This window comes from Dasypus novemcinctus, chromosome 15, assembly GCF_030445035.2.
Source record: "Dasypus novemcinctus isolate mDasNov1 chromosome 15, mDasNov1.1.hap2, whole genome shotgun sequence".
NCBI classification, from domain to species: domain Eukaryota; kingdom Metazoa; phylum Chordata; class Mammalia; order Cingulata; family Dasypodidae; genus Dasypus; species Dasypus novemcinctus.
This window is the reverse complement of record NC_080687.1, coordinates 31,820,466-31,840,674: the sequence shown is the minus strand read 5'-3', so window position 1 is coordinate 31,840,674 and position 20,209 is coordinate 31,820,466. Positions and strand designations below refer to the sequence as shown.

Below are 20,209 nucleotides of genomic sequence, written 5' to 3'. Positions count from 1 at the left end.
CCGTCTAATGAGAATACAAGCAGACACAGGAGAATACACAGTGATTGGACACAGAGATCAGACAATAGGGGGAATGACATGAATTGGGGGGGGGGGACAGGAGATATAAATAAATCTTTAAAAACCATACACAGTAAGGCTTACAGAGACTGCTTTTTCAGAAAACTCAAGAAGAGTTACTGCATACTTCTCTTTCAAGATGAGTAACATTCCTGTCATTTTATTTCTTGGCCAACTCTTCTTAGAAGTCTCCGTAGAAGAAAAGTAGGTTCAAATCCTGGTTCTGCACTTAGTCTGTGTGATTTTGAGCAAGTTAAGATGAACTTTTCTATGCTTATCTTTTTTTTTTTTACATTTAAAATTTTTATTTTAAAAGAAGCTTTAGATTACATCAATGATACATAGAAAATATAGGGGGATTCCCATATATTCCCCCCCCACACACACACACTTTTCCCCATTAACATCTTTCATTAGTGTGGTACATTTGTTACTACTGATGAACTCATATTGTAGCATTGCTACTAACCGTGGTCTATAGTTTACATTATAGTTTGCATTTTTCATCACACATTTTTATAGTTTTTCACAAAATGTATAATGGCTTGTATGCTTATTTCTTTCTTTGTAAAATAGGATTACACTAATGTCTCTACTTCATAAATTGTTTTGAAGAACAGAGAAGTTCATATATGTAAAGTTAATTTAGAACAGTGCCTTGAGGGTAGGTTATTTAAATCCTTGCTAGTACTACTCTTGTAAAAGATGTATATTTTACTGTTGAGAGCCTGTATAGAGAATCCTTTAAACACCATTTAAAGAAGCCAATTCTTTGTAAGTCAAATATACACCCCTTAGATACTCTTCCTTCAAAAAAATATTCAAGAAATGTTGTTCTGGCATGTACAGTATTCAAGTGTCTGCATTGGCTATTTGTGTTTACCCAGCCGTCAGGCAGAAAAAAATATTTATTTAGATCAAATCCTATAACTGTTCTTTGCCCAATTACTATTATTGTTTAAGAACTATGCCTCATAATTAGGCCAGGCTGCTGCAGTAGCTATACTTCCTAAGAAAACTTACATTTTCTCAGACAATGAGGAGCTCAGGCATCTCCTCTGGGATCCAACATTCTGTATTTCAGTTTACCCATTGCATTTCTTCTCCCCAGTCACTGAACAAACTAATTCGAGCACTATTATCTACTTAGGTATTTTATATTAAATCACTGGTCTCCAAACAACTCTCAGAGGTTAATGGTATCCCCATTTTACTGAGGGGAACTGAGCCTTTCACCGGTGAAGAAACTTGCCTAGGATCACAGGTTTGCTATGTGGCTTGGATGGGATTTGAAGCAAAATCTCTTTCAGCAGGGTGCAAGATGCACTGGAGAGCTATAGACTGAAGGCTGGAAGAAGTCATTTAGACAATATTTATGGAACTCCTGCTATGTGTTAGGATTGGAGGATATAACAAGTCAACAAAATAGTCCTTGGATTCAATAAGTTTACAGTCTACTGGTGTGTGTGTGTGTGTGCACAAACATTGAATAGGCAATTATATTTATCTCAGTGAAATACAATTAGAAGCAATTTCTGGGGATTACTTTACAGATACAGGAAATGCAAAAACACCTTATTGGAATTATTTCTGATAGAAAATCAGTTGTAATTAAATCAACTAAACATTGCTACTGTAACCCATCTGTTGAGGCATAGAAATGACTTTCTCAAAAACTTGTGTGTGATAATTTAAAAAAAATTACCTGTCATTTAAATAGAACTTTCATTGAGTTTGAATCTAGTTTCATTAGATCATATCTGAACTGTGTATATCATTTATTGAAGTTACTATTGCTTAACCTCAAACCCTTACTAATAAGCCTGAAAGACTAGTTTTATATCCATTTTACAGATGAAGAAATGGAAGTTCTGAACAAATGTGACTTGAACAATGCTAAATTGTGTAAGGTGGTATGGTCGGGATTGCAATCTTGAAGGCTCCAGAGCCTAGGCCTTTCCAGAGGTCACTCTGGCAATTAATTTCTTGTAATTTCTGACTTTAAAACTGTGAAACCCCACATTTTAGATGCTAGAGAAAACGATGGTATATTTCAATGTTTAAAGCTTTACATTGTATTACTATCTAGTCATTACATGCTATTGAATACATATCGATACTTAGTTTAAAAACAACTATCCTCCACCTTTTGGTTGTGTCTTTACGTGTAAAATAATAGTATAAAGAATTTTCTTAATTTGCAGCTCAATGGGGAGAAAATGATACCTAAAAAAAAGCCTATTAATTTTTCAACTGAGCAAGTAGGCACTTGGCGCTGTGTTTTTACGTGTAAAGGACACAGGGTGCATGGACGAGCACGTGAAGAAAGAGCATCAGGTTGAAAGGACACGAACATTGGCTGCACCAGCACACAGCCAGAACGCTACGGACGCAGCATATATACGTCACTACGGGGAGGCGGAATTTCCACCCTGCGTTTTGCATTAGACGGAAACCGAGACGTCCCATTAACCCTGGGTTTAGGTCCCACCCGAGAAAGCAATCGGTGTTGGTGGCACGCCTTCTGGTTGTTTACCTCGATGCGTTCGTTGTCTTTCACCCCTGTTTTCCCCTGCGAGTACAAACGTTTGGGCCAAAGCGCTGGGTGAGACTCGGGTTTATTTCCTTTTCTCCACCACCGTCCATTTTTTGGTTCCTTCTTCCAGGACGCGGTGTCTGCTGTTGGGAAGTTATCCAGCATGGCTTTTATTTCTCCACCTTCACATTCTTGTTGAAGCCGGTTTTTCCTGGAAAATCGTGGGTTCTTTATTCTGTCTTTTCTTGAGTAAGGGGCAGGGGAGCCTCTTCCGGGGTCTTGGGCATTGGTACAACCCGTCTTTGAATAATTAGAAAAAAAGGCAGTCAGTGGAAAAGCTTATCCTTGTTCTGCTATCTCCCGAGGATCCGCTGTGAGAACGCACTTGACTTATGGGAGTCCAAGGCCTCTGGAAGCTGCTGGAGTGCTCCGGGAGGCAGATTAACCCGGAAACGCTGGAAGGGAAGATTCTTGCTGTTGGTATCCTTAACGCATCGTTGATTCTTGGGATGTGGTGATTTGCATCCGGATTTTACTCACTCGCAGCTCACTGTTGAATGCTGAGAGTCATTTGTAGGGTGACGGCCTCACCTGAAATGCGGTCCGGGGTAGTAAGTGCAGTGAAAGAGAATGCGGGAATTAAGAGAAAGGAGCCTTTGACTAAGGTGCCATAATTCTTAAAATTATACACAAATTACAAATAATGGAACATTGGCCGTTTTAAGAAATAAAGGAAGATCTTTTTTTTTTTTTTGCAATGTGATTAATCTTACATAGGTAAGTATTTTTTGGCTTTCTTAAGTTTTTATGCAGGGTACCTTGGGGGGGGGGGCAGTGTAAATTTTTTAAATGCCCATAAGCTACTGCTGCCCTCCAGTGGTTTTTCAGTATGTCTGCATTCTAAAGGTTTTCTGTGGATAAAAGCACAGTTTTAAGTTACAGGATCTCTTAAAATTTTAGCAAAGATTTAGATCAATTTATATTGTAGTCCATGAGAAGCATTAAGAAGTTTTAAAGTCATTGAGATGGCAATGAAGTTCAGCATTCTAATTTTTAGGACGTTGTCAAAGGAAAGGTTTAATTTTAAACTAAAATGTAATTTAAGTTTAAATTTAAACTAATAATTAATTTAGAATATTTTTAGATGGCTCCAAGAGGCACCTTTTTGGGGACTTCAAGCCATTTTCATGGGGGATATTAGGCTTTTCTGAAAGAATGAATTATTTATCTGAAGAGTACTAAAGATTGCTTTTTCTACAATTCATTTTGCTTTGTTTCATTTTCATGGGAATTCAAACATCTGAAATGTGTTCAGATTTTATAGTTTTGTTTGTTAATAAGAACTTATTTATGACTAAATCACGTTCATTGTTTACTCTTAGATTCCTAAAATAGTTTTCTTTTACCAACTGCATAGCTGATTGTCTTGCTTACTTATACTGTACCAAATAATAGGGAATAACAGTTTAACTTGTTCCTTATGGACCTTAACATTTGTGAAATGCATTTAAATGTATTAGCAAAATATTTTACTCTCTTTAGGCTGTGCGTACCAATTGGGATTAATTAAATTTTAAGTCACATACTGTAGAACTAAAGTAATTTATGTTTTTGTTTCAAAATTTATAGGTCTGTTGGAACTTATCTCTAAAGTGATTTTTGACTTGCTGCAAATTTTAACTGGGAGAAATTTAATTTTACCTTTGTAAGACTACTGAAATTAGACAAGTTAAATATGTAAACATTTTCAGCTTCCTTAATTTTACATGTTTCTTACTTCTCTGTAAGAAATTTGAGCTAGAGTTTCCATCCCTAGCTGAGAATTGTCACTACCTATGGTTAATTTAAAAAACCAACCAAAAAAACCAACAAAAAATCACCTTGTCCTTGTTGCTGTGATTTAGAATTTTACACATATGGAGTTTATTAATCTATACATTTCAAAAGCTTCGTATCAGATTCTAATGAATAGCAGAGTTGAAAACTACTGGTCTTACGTTAGATTTTCTTACTTGGTTATAAAACGTAAAATGATGAGCTATATAGAAACTTAATCTAATACAATAGTTACGAACAAGCTGAGTAAAACCATTTATCCAATGCAATACAGATGTAAATGAACACCAAGTCCTACCTTTGAGATAGATCTTTTTATATGACCATTTCTCATTGTCCCACCACTACCATCTATTTTTACCTGGCTATTGTAACTAATAACTTGTTTCCTTAGTTTACTCTTCATGTTCACCAGAGCAATCCTTAAGTTTCCTTCTAGAAACCTAGTGGCTGTGTGAGGTGATACATGGCTTCATGATGGCCTGTAAGGTCAGACAAAAACTCCTACCACTCCTCCCTCTCTCTGTGCCCCTCCCACACTGCCCTTAAACGGAAGTGTGCTTCTGTGTCAGGGCATTTGCATTTGCTCTTCCTTTGACTCATGGTATACTCCCTGGTTCAGGTCTCTGTTTAAATGTTACTTCTTCACATAGACCTTCCCAAACTAAAGTACCCTTGACCCCAGTCACTCTTTCGTCCCTTTATTCTTCTTTATTTGTTTATTTTGGGGCACTTAACAAGAACCTAACATCATTTATCTGTTACTTTACCTTTTTATTGTCTATTTTCTCCAGTAGAATAGAAACTTTTGGGGACAGGGACCATATCTGTTTTGTTCACTTCTTTACTACTCTGTACCTAGGATCTTAGGAATATCTGACATATAGTAGCACTCAAATATTATAGGACTAATAGCTTGCTTTTCAGTACTTTGTTTATAGTGTTTAGTAAGTTCCTTCTTAATGAGCCTAAGTTACTTTATGGCAATAAATTATGTAATATATATTAAACTATTTAACTCAGTTAATGGCAACTTTTTATTTACCGTATGACAGGCTCTGTGATAGAGCTGTGCGCAAAAATATGGTCTAGGCAAGTCATGGAGCTGGGGAATGGGAGTGACATTCACTGAGATGAGCAGCCTTGTGAGGAAGACAGTTCAGTTTGATTATGTTAAGTTTGAAATGTTTATGAGGTATTAGGTAATGATACTAACTGGAACATTGGCTCCACTGATCTAGGGTCAGGCAAGAGCTCTGGGATGGATGGATGGATGGATGGATAGATAGATAGATAAAGTGGGAATCCAGATAGATAGATATATAGGTAGGTAGGTAGGTAGGTAGTTACAAAGGCTCAAAGTTGACTGATTTTAGGTGTATTCCATTAAAGTCCAAACATTTTTCAATTTGTAAAAATAAAAATAGTGATATGTGCTTAGTGGTCAATGTTTGAATGATATCAACTATTAAGATTTGAAATTGTAAGGATGGGAGAACAATTCCAAAATGTTTTCCATTAACAATTCTTCCAGATATTAGCATTTGGTTAAACCAAGCACTTAAAGGAGTACGGGATCGCCATGGGAACTCAATAGAAAATGCTCACCTTCTCACTTTGTTTCATCGGCTCTGCAAACTCCTGTTTTTTCGAATTCGTCCTATTTTTGTTTTTGATGGAGATGCTCCACTATTGAAGAAACAGACTTTGGTAAGTGTCATTCAGTTGTTTTTTTCTTACTGAATTCTTGGAAAGAAAAAAAGTGACAGAAAAGTTTTCTTTTAGAATTTTAGAAACCAAGACTAATTTTGACCTGTATACAATTTTATTTCAACTTCTTTTTGTGTAATGTAAGTATTTAAAAATTTTTTTTCTAAAAAGCAGAAACAAAAACAAATGTAGTCTGAAAACTTAGTCAAAGAAATTCTATGGGAAAGAAAATCACAGAAATGTTTTTAATATACTAAAAGCCTGAAGTAAATATTTACGTCTTTTCTTTTCACAGGCTAAGAGAAGGCAAAGAAAGGATTCGGCAGCCAGTGACTCCAAGAAAACTACAGAGAAGCTTTTGAAAACATTTTTGAAAAGACAGGCTATCAAAACTGCCTTAAAAAGCAAAAGGCAAGAAGATAATTATATTAATTTTAAGGACAAATTTAAAAATTCTTATTTTTGTATTGGATTCCTCTGGTTCCTTTCTCTTAATTTAAATTCTTAACTGAAAATAGAGAGTGAAATAAGCATGAATAAATAGGATGCTGTCTGACCTGATAATTTGAAGTGAAAACTCTCCATTCTGTGAGAATCAACTTTGATAATGAGGGAAAAAAATGTAGTGTTACATTACGTACATGTTTTACTTTTATGATGCTCTTCTTCATGGATACAGTTGAAGCTATTGCCAAGGCACTGTGGAACCTTAGCACATTTCCTTTTTCTTCTGTAAGTTGTACTTATTTTTCAAAGCAGCGGCCCAGTAAGAGTCTTATCAGTGAGGGTAGAAATCCATTGCCAGTGTGTTTTTGTCCTTTTCATCTCTGGGTAGGGTTTGTGTAAGCAATGAGATGATATTATTAAATGAAAATACTGTTTCATATAATCTCTGTTTAAATATATGTGTATATTTTAGAGATGAAGCACTACCGAGTCTTACTCAAGTTCAAAGAGAAGATGACATCTATGTTTTACCTCCTCTACAAGAGGAAGAAAAAAATAGGTAAATATTTAACTATTTAAAATTTTAATTATGGCTATATTTCCACAGAGGTAAACATATATGTTTTGTGTGTATGACAAGTTATGTGGTAATTAATGCACCTGAAATATTAATTATAATTAATATTATTTGAAATTAACACATTTGTCCATACCTTTCGGAATATTTTTCAAAAACTAAATTTTTAATTTACTAGTATACCTTAGTGTTCTGGTGATTTGTGACGGTTCGTGACACGATTGTTTTTCATTCTGAAGAATCTCTGCTAGCACTGTTGATTTAAAATTCATAAAGACATGGATTTTAGTTTTCCTTTCACTTTAAGCTACACTTTCTTTCTCTACTGACTTCTCAGTCCAATAATGGCTCAACATTAAAAGATTGTCATATGGCATCCTTTTAGTTAAGTTCAGTAGAAGCTTTTCAGTTCTCAGCTTGTTTGACTTCTTGGCACCATTTAATAGTGCTACTGCACTGTCCTATTTTCTTGGTACCAGTTTAGCTAATCTCTTTTTCAAAAGCTCCTTTTTGGACTCCTCTTAATTGTTACTGGCTTCTGTGGTTGAAGTGAAAGTGGACCCCTAGAAACCTTGACAGTTTGTTTCCACCTCCCACCCATACCCATTCCTTTCCCAGGGGCTCCAGAGGCAAATTAACATTTAAAGCACTCCTGTTCTCTTTATCTCTAGTGACACCACCCTAATCTAGTTCACTACCATCTTTTATCTAGATTACTGTAATAGCTTCCAAAAGACTTTCTTGTCTTCACCTTTGATCTTACCCCTCTAGCAATAACTCTTTCCTGCCAAATCCAGTATCTTCTCTGCACTGTAGAATCTATTTTAAAAAATAAATCTGATATTGTCATTCCTTGCTTAAAATACTTTCTAGAATTCTTTAGGAAAAAAACTTCAACCCTTTAATTTGACTTTTAAATCTATTACTTGCTTCTACAATCTCCTTCCTTCTCTCTTTACCCCATCCATAGACAGGCTTTTTCCTCCTTGTTTCCACATATTTGTAGAACATAGTTCCTCTGCCTGAAACACTTTTCTCCATGAAACTCCCTCCTACCCTATAACCAGACCTCTCACTTTTTCATGGCTAACTCTGAGAGATGCGATTGGAAGAAATTCCAGAAAGTTTTCATGCACTCCAAATTGGGATGAAGTAACTTTCTGTGGCACCATAGCAACCTGCTCTTCCCCTGTCATGGTAGTTATTAAGTTTTATTATAATCTAGACTGTAAGATCAGTGATGGTAAAAATCTTGCTGACTTATTCACTTTGTGTAACCTCTATAACTAGCAGCACCATGTATTGAAGACATATTTTTGTAAGTGGTTATTTTAACTGTTTGCTTGACTTTAAGTTCAGAAGAAGAAGATGAAAAAGAATGGCAAGAAAGAATGAATCAAAAACAAGCCTTGCAGGTATTTAAATAATTTTTAAATTATTTAATTTTTAAATAATTTAAAAAATAATTTTTAAAATAATTTCTGAATTATTTTGAAGGAATATATTCTATTTGAAAGGAATGACATGAAAATGAATGATTTTTAGTGATTTAGTATGAGTTTATAACAGTTCCTCATAAAAAGTAGATGACTTCTTTACGTTGTATTTATGTATATGCATGTGTATATATGCATGTAATAAAATATACATGTATCCATACATATATATAGAATTTTCCATTACCTATGTCTTTATTATCCAAAATAAGCGAAGCCATTTTGTTTTACAACCAATCAATAAATAAGTAAATAGCAAATAAATGAGTAAATAAATAGAAGGAAATAGCTGCTTGTATAGAAATTATAGAAAACCTAGCACCCATAAATAAGTTCTAGTAGCATTTTCAATATTTTATTCCTTTCTTTTGTCCCCTTTTCTGTATAGCTGAATGTGTGTGTGTATTGATATGTGTGTATATACATATCCATGTATGTATATTTGTGCATATATTTTAGTTATCTATGGCTGTGTAATAATCACTCTGAAAGTTAGTGGCATAAAATAACTATTTCATCAGATTATTTTCATCTTTTATGATTTTAGGGGTTTGCTGAGCTCAGGTTGTTAGTTCTCTCTCTGGCCTCCCATGCAGATTTAGTCAGACTGTAGCTGTGACTGGAGTCACTCAAGCGCCTGGCATTTGACTGGGATGTCGGCTAGGCCTTCATGTGGGCATCAGCCAGAACACTTGCCTATGGCCGCTACATGTGGCTTGGACTTTTTCACAGCATAGTGGCTGCATTCCAAGAATAAGCATCCCAAGAGAAACCATGTTGCCTTCCTAACCTAGCCTTGGAAGTTGTGCAGATATCCCTTCTACTGTGTTCTGTTTGTTAGAAGCACATTACCAGGGGCAGTCCTAGTTAAGGGGCAAGGAATTAGATGGGAAAAATGTCCAAGAGTTTGTGGACATGTTTTAAAACCACCACCATAAATATTTTAGCAAATAACATTTTTACATATTGAGATTGTACTGTATATACAAGTTTTTTTTAATAAACATTTTTTAAGTTTCTTCTTATAGGCTATAACATTCTTTGATTCCTTAATTCATTATTTCTTGTTTATTTGTATTATTTTCGGACATCTAGTAGAATATCTCTGAACTAAAATGTAGAATTCCTCAACTTGTAGCAGTTCTGCATGTTGATACTGCAAATTTATAGTAATCTTGGTGAAGAGCATGGACCTCATAGTCAGCAAGACCTGCATTTAAGTCCAAGCTCTATTGTTTGTTAGCTGTGTGATCTTGGGCAAATTAATTAGCTTCCTCACGGCTTTGTCTTTTTTTGTAAAACAGAAGAATGATATATTCCTTATAGGGTTGATGGGAGGATTAAATGAGATAAGGCTTGGGAAGCCTGAAGCAATGTGACTGGACTGCAGGAAAGTGCTGTTTTTTACATATGCAAACAGTATACATACATCAGGCAACCAAATTGTATTGTTTTATCTTCTATAATAAGGAAGGGTTAAAAGAAATTTTGGTAATCAGCTAAAGTATAGAGAAAGGTTTGCACTTCCCTGTGTCTGGGGAGTTTCTCATTTATAATTTCGTTTTTGATTTCAGGTTAAAACTAATCTAATAGTTAAGAAAATTAAAACCTATTTAAACTCATAAGGCTCCATTCCTGCTATAGGGCTTTTGTACCTGCTGTTCCTTCAGCCTGTAATGTTCTGTCCTGGATCACTGCATAGCATGCTCATCGTTGCCATTCAAGTCCTTGTTCACATGTTATCTTTTTACTGAGATCATTTCTATCAGTTTTTTTCTTTTTCCTTTTCTCCTAATTATTCTTATCAGATTAACCTGCTTTATTTTTGTCAGAGCTCCTAACATTATCTTGTTAATTAATGTTTATTGTTGTATGCCTTCTTCCACTCCTAAGTCTAGGAACCTTATATGGCTTAATCACCACAGTACCCTAGCATCCAGAATAGTGCCAGGCACATCAGAGCTGCCTGGTAAATACTTTTTCTTTTGAATGAATGAATGAGTGAATGGATATATTTCCTAATCTGCCACTTCTCTATTGCAGATTATGTAGTACTGTGCTTTCAATATAAGCACAATAAACATCTGCCATGTTGAATAGATTTAAGCGCATGCAATGTAAATTCTGTTGTGTTATACTTTACTCTTTACAGGATGAGTTCTTTCATAATCCTCATGCGATAGATATTGAATCTGAGGACTTCACCAGCTTGCCCCCCGAAGTAAAGCATGAAATCTTGACTGATATGAAAGAATTTACCAAGCGAAGAAGAACATTGTTTGAAGCAATGCCTGAGGTAAAATATACAACTGTACATTACATTTTTTTTCAAATTAGAACTAAGAACTTCAGAATTTTTCGTTAAAAAAATAAAGCGATAAACATTATTTATATGTTGGTTTCCAGTGAACAGCATTTGTGTATCTCAGAGATCCTAAGAAACATCACATATTTATAAGTTTGAACTTCTATAATAATACTTCCTTAAGGAAGTCATTCTTGACTTTCCACCCAAGATTTGGTCTTGTCTCCTGTTATATGTTCTCTTAGCACCTGGTGACATCTCTTAGCAAAATGAGTTTGTTTATCACACCAAAATGTGCTTATCTTGCTCACCTCTGCATTAGCAGCAACTAGCTCAATATTTTTCCCATAGTAAGCACCCAGGGTATTGCTAGTGGTTCAATTCTCAGGCTAGCTCTCAGAGCTATCTTAACCCAAAATATGTCTTGCCTGTGGAACAGTAACTGAGAATCTAATCACAATGGAAAAGTATGCTCTAACTTGAAATTGCAGGCACATCGTCTTGTGATTCAGCCCTAGCAATGCAGTCAAATCTCCCCCACCCTTTCCATTTTTTTGAACAGTGATATAGGTTCCCTGAACTCACATCATCTGGAGGTGGTTCCCACAGATGCAGAAAGCAGAAGCAGGAATGGTGTGTGGAGTTGGGTTTTGTTCATGATGTCCCTTGATCATGCTATACCATTAATTTCTCACTTTCTTTAGTTAGTGAATGAGTTTTGTTTCCCTCTCTTTCTACCACCTATTATTTCCAATGTAGTTCTCCTTTAACCCACTGTAGAACAGACTATTAATAGTTTTACAGCACTGTTATCCTTTATGGTGACATTTTTTTCCCTATAGACTTTTGCACATTTTAAACATTGCTACCAAAATATGAAAAAAGCAGGAACTATATCTTTTCCCATTATTCTCTTCTATTTTTTGTGTGATGATAGGAAAATACTAAGGTTCATATAAGTGGGCTTGTGCATATGTTCTTGGGTCTTTGTGTACACAAAGGGCAGAGTAAATTTATTTTCATTTCAGGGGAAAAGCCCATGCTCTCAATCAGACATTTTATTTTTTGAGTATGAAAGAATACCTGGGTGGCACTTGAGGAAATGGAATTTGGATTATATAGACAATATATATATTAGGAATGATTAAGAGAAAAAGAGGCGGTTCCTAATGATTTACTCTATTTTCTTTCTGTCGCCACATTGTCTCTTGGGTTGGTTCACTGTTGGGTAGTATGGGGTAACAACTGAGTTGGATCTGTAATTTTGATAGTGTAGGGAAGTTCTAAGTCATAGCAGATTAGACTTTTGTATCATCTATACATTGTCAAACTCAATATTGATAATCATAGTGATGATAAATTATGATAGTAATAGTAATAGAAGCAATAATAAATATTAATTGAAGCAGTATAGTGTAATGAGGAGGCAGATGTGGCTAAAGTGCTAAGGCTTCTGCCCATGATATGGGAGGACTCAGGTTCGATCCCTGGAGCCTCCTGGTGAAAAGTAAGAGAAACTGTGCCTGCGCAGTGAGCCAGTACCTACACAAAGTGAGTCACACAGCAGCATGATGATGCAACAAAAGACATGAAGGGGAGAGTTAAGGTGAAGTGCAGCAAAGACTAAGATCTGAGGTGGTGCAATTGACAGGGAATCTCTCTCCACATCAGAGGTCCCCAGGATTGAATCTCTCTGAATCCTAGAGGAGATAGATGAGAAGACAAAAAAGAGAAATGGATAAAGAAGATCACACAGCAGCAAATGGGCACAAACAGAAAAAACGGCAGGGTGGGGTCAGGGAAGGAAAAAAAAATCTTAAAAAAATACATATATATGTATGTATTTTTTTAAGATTTTTATACTATATATATAAGATTTTATATACTATATATATACTTATATATATACTATATATATAAGATTTTATACTATATATATATATAGTATATTGGCTAACACCTTTTTTTTTGCATCTCAAAGTTTATTAGCATGATTGAAAACACTTTCTTGGGGAAACGGACTTTGGACCAGTGGTTAGGGCGTCCGTCTACCACATGGGAGGTCCGCGGTTCAAACCCCGGGCCTCCTTGACCCGTGTGGAGCTGGCCATGCGCAGTGCTGATGCGTGCAAGGAGTGCCGTGCCACGCAAGGGTGTCCCCCGCGTGGGGGAGCCCCACGTGCAAGGAGTGCGCCCCGTAAGGAGAGCCGCCCTGCGTGAAAAGAAAGCAGCCTGCCCAGGAATGGCGCCGCCCACACTTCCCGAGCCGCTGACGACAACAGAAGCGGACAAAGAAACAAGACGCAGCAAATAGACACCAAGAACAGACAACCAGGGGAGGGGGGGAAATTAAATAAATAAATAAATCTTTAAAAAAAAAAAAAAAAAAAAGAAAACACTTTCTTGAATAACAACAGAGAAAAAGAATTTCTAAACATGGAAGAGTATCAGTGACAATACCATATACCCAATATTTGGAACTGAATGGACAGCTTTATTGCCAGTCTTCATTTGATTAAAATCCATTTATTGATTCTATGTGAAGTCATGACTATTGCTTTGTCTGGGAATGAGTCCCTACTGCAATTATGTATAAAAAATATCTTCCATTATAATTGGAGTATGACCTGCATTACTGAGTAAAGAGTCGATAAAAATTCTCTGTTAGGTTTTTTTTTTTAAACAGTCCATTTACACACTACAAAGAAGTAATTAGTATTTTGGCTTTTTAAATTCCTATATGATATTTAGAATGGCAGTCCCCAAAGGTACCCCCCTTCACAAAATCATTAACATAGACTCTCCTCTGGGGTGGACTCCATGCGCTTATACAGGCTTGAGAACAAAGACCTCGTCATCCAGACTGTAGTAGACATCGTACATGTCACCTTCCCTCAGGTATGGCAATCTGGTGAAAGCCTTGATCACAAAACCAGCTTTTCTGAAAACTTCAGGCAGACTAATTCACTTGTTCTTCCCAATTCTGTCCCTTGATTTCCATAATTTCTGATGGTTTCTCCCACTTGCCACCGTTTTCCACATAGGGATGAAAGGGCAAGACCAGGGCCAGGAAGACCCAGCCTCTAGTTGGCTCCAAGACACTTCTGGTATCTTTCAACAAAGTCAGAGGCTGATCACAGTGGGCCAGCAAATTCAAGCAGCTGATGCCATCATACTGGAACCCTGTATTCTGCCATTCATTTATACCAAGCACTCTGTACTTTTTCTGAAGCTGCCAGATCATACTTTCAGATAGCTCAGTGGCATAGATTTTTTCAAAATGAGGGCTCGTGATTTTTGTGACTTCTCCATCTCCAGCACCTAAATCAAGAAGTCTATGGGATTTCCAGTCTGGATTAATTTTAAGCAGTCTCTGAAATGGATCTGGTGAAAACACTGATAGATGTCTTAGACATAAACAGGCTAAAAACAGATGACACAAAAAAATGATATATTTGGCTAAATAGCCAGCTTGATTTCTCAATGCTGTTGTTTAAGAAGATCTGTGTTCCTTGATCAAGATAACTCTGAACAAAGACAGCCTGGAGTGATTCGCGTAATTTCTCTTCTCTCTCGCACACATACCACTGGTGGTTCTCCTTCCTGTTGCCAGCAGTGGCTGCTGCCGGCCCACTGGGGCCGCTGGTCAAGTCCACGCATAGGAGTGGGTGAATGGGCTCCACAGCATCTACATCTTTGCACCAGCCACACGGATGCCAGTCCGTCTCAGGCGCAGCCAGTCCACGAACAGTCTCATGGGGAGCCACGGCTGCTCGCTCTGATTACCACCAGCACCGGGGTGAGAAGAGGAGGAGGGGGAGGAGGAGGAGCCCCTGCCTCCAGGGTTTGAGCCATCGTGCTTAACTTGCCTATCCAGCCCGTTCAGGGTGTAGGCGGGGATAACACCGCCTTTGATACCAGGTCTACCACTTATTAGCCATCTAACTCTAGGGAGGTTATTTAACCTAGTTAAGTTTCAGTTTCTTCATTTGTAGAACTACGGCAATGATATCTGTTTCATAGGCTGGTTGTGAGAAAATGAGCTAGTACATGTAAAAGCACTTAAAAGCATTGTCCTATACATGGGAAGTACATTATAGATGTTAACTATTATTGCTTGCAATTATATTTATGATTTGCTTGCAGTTATAATTATGATTTACTATATTGTATGTCTTTTATGAGCCAGGGACTATGTTGGGCACTTTACTTGCATATTTACTTGCATTTTAGAGTATTGGCTATCTGTTAACTCATAATCAAAATTTCACAGTGACTTGCATGCAAGATGGTTAACAAATGTTTTTTGTATAAGTGATGAAATCATAAATGGTGTCTACTTTCTTTTGCCTACATTTTTTTTAGAGATTACTCTTTAAAAAGCAGACAGTTAAATTTTACTTTGATAATATGGAAACACTACCAATGAAGAATCAATTGCTCTTTGTCCCTTTTGGGGGAAGGCGGTAAAAATATAGTAATATTATCTCTATTTAAAAATTTAAAAGTCATTTTATTTATTTTGCTTTTAGGAGTCCAATGACTTCTCACAGTATCAACTCCAAGGCTTGCTTAAAAAAAACCATCTGAACCAGCACATAGAGAATGTGCAAAAGGAAATGAATCAGCAACATTCAGGGCAAATCCAAAGGCAATACGAAAATGAAGGAGGCTTTCTGAAGGAGGTAGAGTCGAGGAGAGTGGTTTCTGAAGACACTTCACATTATATCCTGATAAAAGGTATCAGGCTTCATCATTCATTGATGGTTAAAATCCAAAAATATGTCATGTTTCTGAACTTTACAAATTACCTCCCTGCATAATAATAATAATGAAGTCCTATTTAGTAATAATTGTACAGTGCTATTAATGGATTAATATCTGTCATGCCAACCTACTTTTATTATTATTATTTATTTATTTCTCTTCCCCCGCCCCCCCAGTTGTTTGTTCTTTGTGTCCATTTGCTGTGTGTGCTTCTGTGACTGCTTCTGTCCTTATCAGCGGCACCGGGAATCTGTGTTTCTTTTTGTTGCGTCATCTTGCTGGGTCAGCTCTCTGTGTGTGGTGCTATTCTTGGGCAGGCTGCACTTATGTTCGTGCTGGGCAGCTCTCCATATGGGGCACACTCCTTGTGCATGGGGCTCCCCTGTGCGGGGGCACCCCTGCATGGCAGGGCACTCCTTGGCGCATCAGCACTGCACATGGGCCAGCTGCACACGGGTCAAGGAGGCCCAGGGTTTGAACTGTGGACCTCCTATGTGGTAGGCAGATGCCCTATCCATTGGGCCAAGTCCGCTTCCCCCAACCTACTTTTAAACAATTAACTCTTAGTTGGTAATTAAGTGAAAGTTTGTAATTTTATGAGAGCCATTATTCTCTTATGAATTCTACCAGTAGTATGTCATTTCACTGTAAAAATATGTAACGAGACGTGTTTAAATTTTTCTTAAGGTATTCAAGCAAAGAAAGTTGGAGAAGTGGATTCAGAGTCTCTTCCTTCTTCCAGCAAAGTACATAATATATCTTTTGACATGAAGTCATCTCCAGTTGAAAAATTGAAGCCAAAGAAAGAGTCTGATGCTACCCCTCCTTCTCCAAGAACCTTACTAGCTATGCAAGCTGCCATGTTGGGAAATAGCTCAGAAGAGGAGTTAGAGAGTGAAAATAAAAGGCAACATGATGAGAAGATTCCATCTGCTGCTATAGATGAGGGCTCTGTATCGCCAAGGACTCTTATAGCTATTCAGAAAGCTCTTGATGATGATGAAGTAATAAAAGTGCATGCTGGGGACAATGTGCAGATGGGAAAGTCAAGAGTGAAAAAATTGGTTATGAACAGTTCTGATGAGGAAAATGATAAAGAAGTTACTGTTAGAGATGAAAAAGGAATGCTAGTTACAATAGTATGTCATTCATCCAGTGAGAACTTTGTAAAGGAGAATGTGACCAGCACTAAAAAGGATAAAGAGCTGACAGACTCAGCTAATTTATTAAGTACTGTCTTTTATCAAGGCAGTGAATCTAATCAAAAAGAACAAACATCATTTATTCATGCAGTGAATGAAGCCCTTCAAATTAGTGATGAATCTATGATTAAGGATAGAAAAGAGCCAATTCCTTTAGAAGATACAGTGGTTATAGACAGTAATGTTCCTGCACTCCAGAATGGAAGAGAACTGATACCAATATCTTCAACAAGTACAATTACTGTATCAAGATGTGAAACCGGTACCGAAGGTCTTGACATACAAAAAGATCTTTGCATATCTGAAAGTAAATATAATTCCTCTGTTCTTTTAAGTGATGATGAAACAGAATGTGAAAAATATCATGCTTCTGAAATCATTGGCACTGTCAATTTGCAAGACATGAGAAACACAGTAAGTGTCTCTTCAGAGGCTCTAAATAACCTGGAAAACGTGGTATCATTTACTACTAAAGATCATGAGAATTTACTGAAAACCATTCAAGAAAGTGAGACTATTGAATCTGCAGGCCAGAATTTAATTTCAGTTCCAAAGTCTATGGAACCAATGGAAATCTACTCTGAAGAAAGTGAATCTGATGGTAGGTGCTTAAACTCTTAGAAATAGAGCATAGTAGAATTTCATATCTGTAGGAACTAAGAGATCTTTTAGTCTAGTCCATTTCCCACTTTTTCCAGATAATGAACCAGGGAGGGAGTGCCTTATTTGGAGAAGGTAAGGGTAAGTTTCTCTTCAGTTTTTATTTTTTCTAACTTATTATTTTAAAAATTACAAACTTAAAAAAGTGTTGAAAGATATTACAAAAAAACTGATTGCTTCACCTAGTATCTCAATTGCTAGCATCTTACAGCATTTGCTTTATTAGTATCCTTCTCTGCGTGCACATACATGTGCACATAAAAATACACACATATGTACACACATTAATTTTTATTCCAGTGTCTGCCAGGTTTTTCTACTCTGAAGTTTTTATTTTCCCTTTTGTAATTAATAAGTATTTTGTGGAAATATAGTTTGGGAGTTATATAAATACATTGCTCCTAAACAGGCTTTTATCTACTTCTTTTAGTATCCATTGATGATTTTTGCTTGAATTATCATGGTTGCCAAATGGTGGTTTTCTAATTGTATCATAATATATGGAAGATCTTTCCCTTCTCAGTTTATTATTTTTTTAACGTCAGGGTGGACTCATGGATTTCTATTTTATCCTGTGAGTTATAATCTGATAACTATCATAATTCATTTTGTTGCTCAAGTTGTTCTAGCTTTGTCCAGGCTATCTCCTATGGCTTTCACAATCCCCCTTTGTTTTTTGAGCATTTCCTTACTTTCTGGCCAAGATTTTCAGGTTTATCTTGTAATTTCCTTGTCCTGGCTCTGGAACCAGCAATTTCATTAACAAACCCTGGTTCATTTTAGTGGAACATGGTATTTAGAAACCAGTATCTGGGCACTGGGTATCCTCATTGTTACTGGAGTGTCATTGCTTTAGGCTCTCTCAGTGACAGAACCAGGAAATATATTTATGTATGTTTATACACAAACACACATACCTCTATATTTATTTCTTTGTCTAGCTCTATTAAAATTCATGAGTTCCTATTACCTCCAGTTCCGGTCCATCATCACCGGGTTGATTCTAGTGGTCCCCCCACCCCTTCCTTTCCATCATATCCCTTTCTAACAGTGAAATACTTTGCTCTCATTAGCTTCAAAATATTGACTTACTTGTTGATTGTCTCCCTATATGTAACCAATCTCCTGATCCCACTGACCTTATTCTTGGTCATGGGTTCCTCCCTGATTCCAGTCTCCTGTTGATTATAGCCCCAGCCCCCTCTTCAGTCCTCATTACTTCCTCATCAAGCCTCAGCCCTCATCAAGCCTCACTACCTGAAGGGAAGGAAGGGAACCAATAAATATTTTTTAAAGAAAAGAGAAGGGAAGGAAATGGAAGAGAAGAGTTTCTCTTGAGTATTCCAGTATTCTTTTTACTGAGTTACAGCTTTATTCTTTACTATGTTAATAGTGAAATAGTATAAAAACATTTTTTAATGACTTCCATGGTTGTTTACATATATTGCTATATACCGTGATTTATTTTTATTTTATTTCTCTCCCCTTCCCCCCCTGACCCAGTTGTCTGTTCTCTGTGTCCATTTGCTGCATGTTATTCTTTTTGTCCGCTTCTGTTGTTGTCAGCTGCACGGGAATCTGTGTTTCTTTTGGTTGCGTCATCTCGTCGTGTTAGCTCTCTGTACGGCGCCATTCCTGGGCAGGCTGAACTTTCTTTCGCGCTGGGCGGCTCTCCTTACGGGGAGCACTCCTTGCCCGTTGGGCTTCCCTATGCAGGGACAGCCCTGCATGGCATGGCACTCCTTGCACACATCAGCATTGCTCGTGGGCCAGCTCCACAGGGGTCAAGGAGGCCCAGGGTTTGAACCGCAGACCTCCCATGTGGTAGACGGATGCCGTATCTACTGGGCCAAGGCTGCTTCCCGCTATCCTTTTTTAATTTTAAAACAGTATTAGTTAGCTTAGTATATATTTGCATAAAGCCAATATGCAAATCTCTGAAAGTGTTGTTACTAATTTCAAAGCCAGTGCCAATTTTATTGAATTGAAAAGACTTGTTTTGAAGTTTTAGGCATTTGTTATCAAGTTTATTTAATAGTAGTAACTTGTCCAGTGGTTTCTTTTTTATTAAAATCTTTTCTTTTTAGTGTAAACATTTTTCAGGATAATTTAAATGTTTCAGCAGTAGGTAAAATGACCTTTTTTTTTTGATACAGGAAGTTTCATTGAAGTGGACAGTGTAGTCAGTAATAATGAACCTCAACCTGAATTACACGAAGCTTCTAAACCTCCCTCTGAACAAGGTGAAAATCGAGTTGCTTTAGAGGAAACAATAGACCCTAAGAAGGAAGTAACCACAGGTGACATTGAGAGCCTCCTAAGAGACAACTCTGAAATCGAGGACTCGGATATTGAGCCACATGAAGAAGCTGAAAAAGATGCAGAGGATTTATTCAATGAATGGCAAGATATTGATTTGGTAATAATGTAACATTGTGCTTTAACTGCTCTAACTTATTGTTAAGGAAGACAAGTTAAGTAGCTTTTGAGTTTTAAAGCATTTTAAGGATGAATATTAGCCATTTATATGCATCTTATTCTTGGTAATGGCTCCTTTTTATGAAGGTTGCTGTCTGGGATACTGTCATTTAGTGAGAGAACTCTAAAGATATT

At 36.8% G+C, this 20,209-nt stretch overlaps 1 protein-coding gene and 1 pseudogene across 1 annotated transcript in view; one reads left to right on the top strand and one right to left on the bottom strand.

The window, feature by feature from the left end:
• The window catches only part of ERCC5 (ERCC excision repair 5, endonuclease), a 71,964-nt gene that overhangs the window by 39,222 nt on the left and 12,533 nt on the right, over positions 1-20,209 (top strand). The window contains exons 11-18 of the mRNA XM_071208210.1: positions 5,967-6,142; positions 6,438-6,553; positions 7,062-7,148; positions 8,521-8,581; positions 10,815-10,958; positions 15,500-15,707; positions 16,422-17,537; positions 19,753-20,015. Coding sequence (XP_071064311.1) covers positions 5,967-6,142; positions 6,438-6,553; positions 7,062-7,148; positions 8,521-8,581; positions 10,815-10,958; positions 15,500-15,707; positions 16,422-17,537; positions 19,753-20,015 — 2,171 coding nt within the window. The remainder of the gene's footprint in view (positions 1-5,966; positions 6,143-6,437; positions 6,554-7,061; positions 7,149-8,520; positions 8,582-10,814; positions 10,959-15,499; positions 15,708-16,421; positions 17,538-19,752; positions 20,016-20,209) is intronic.
• LOC139436526 (protein-L-histidine N-pros-methyltransferase pseudogene) lies at positions 13,794-14,724 on the bottom strand (annotated as a pseudogene).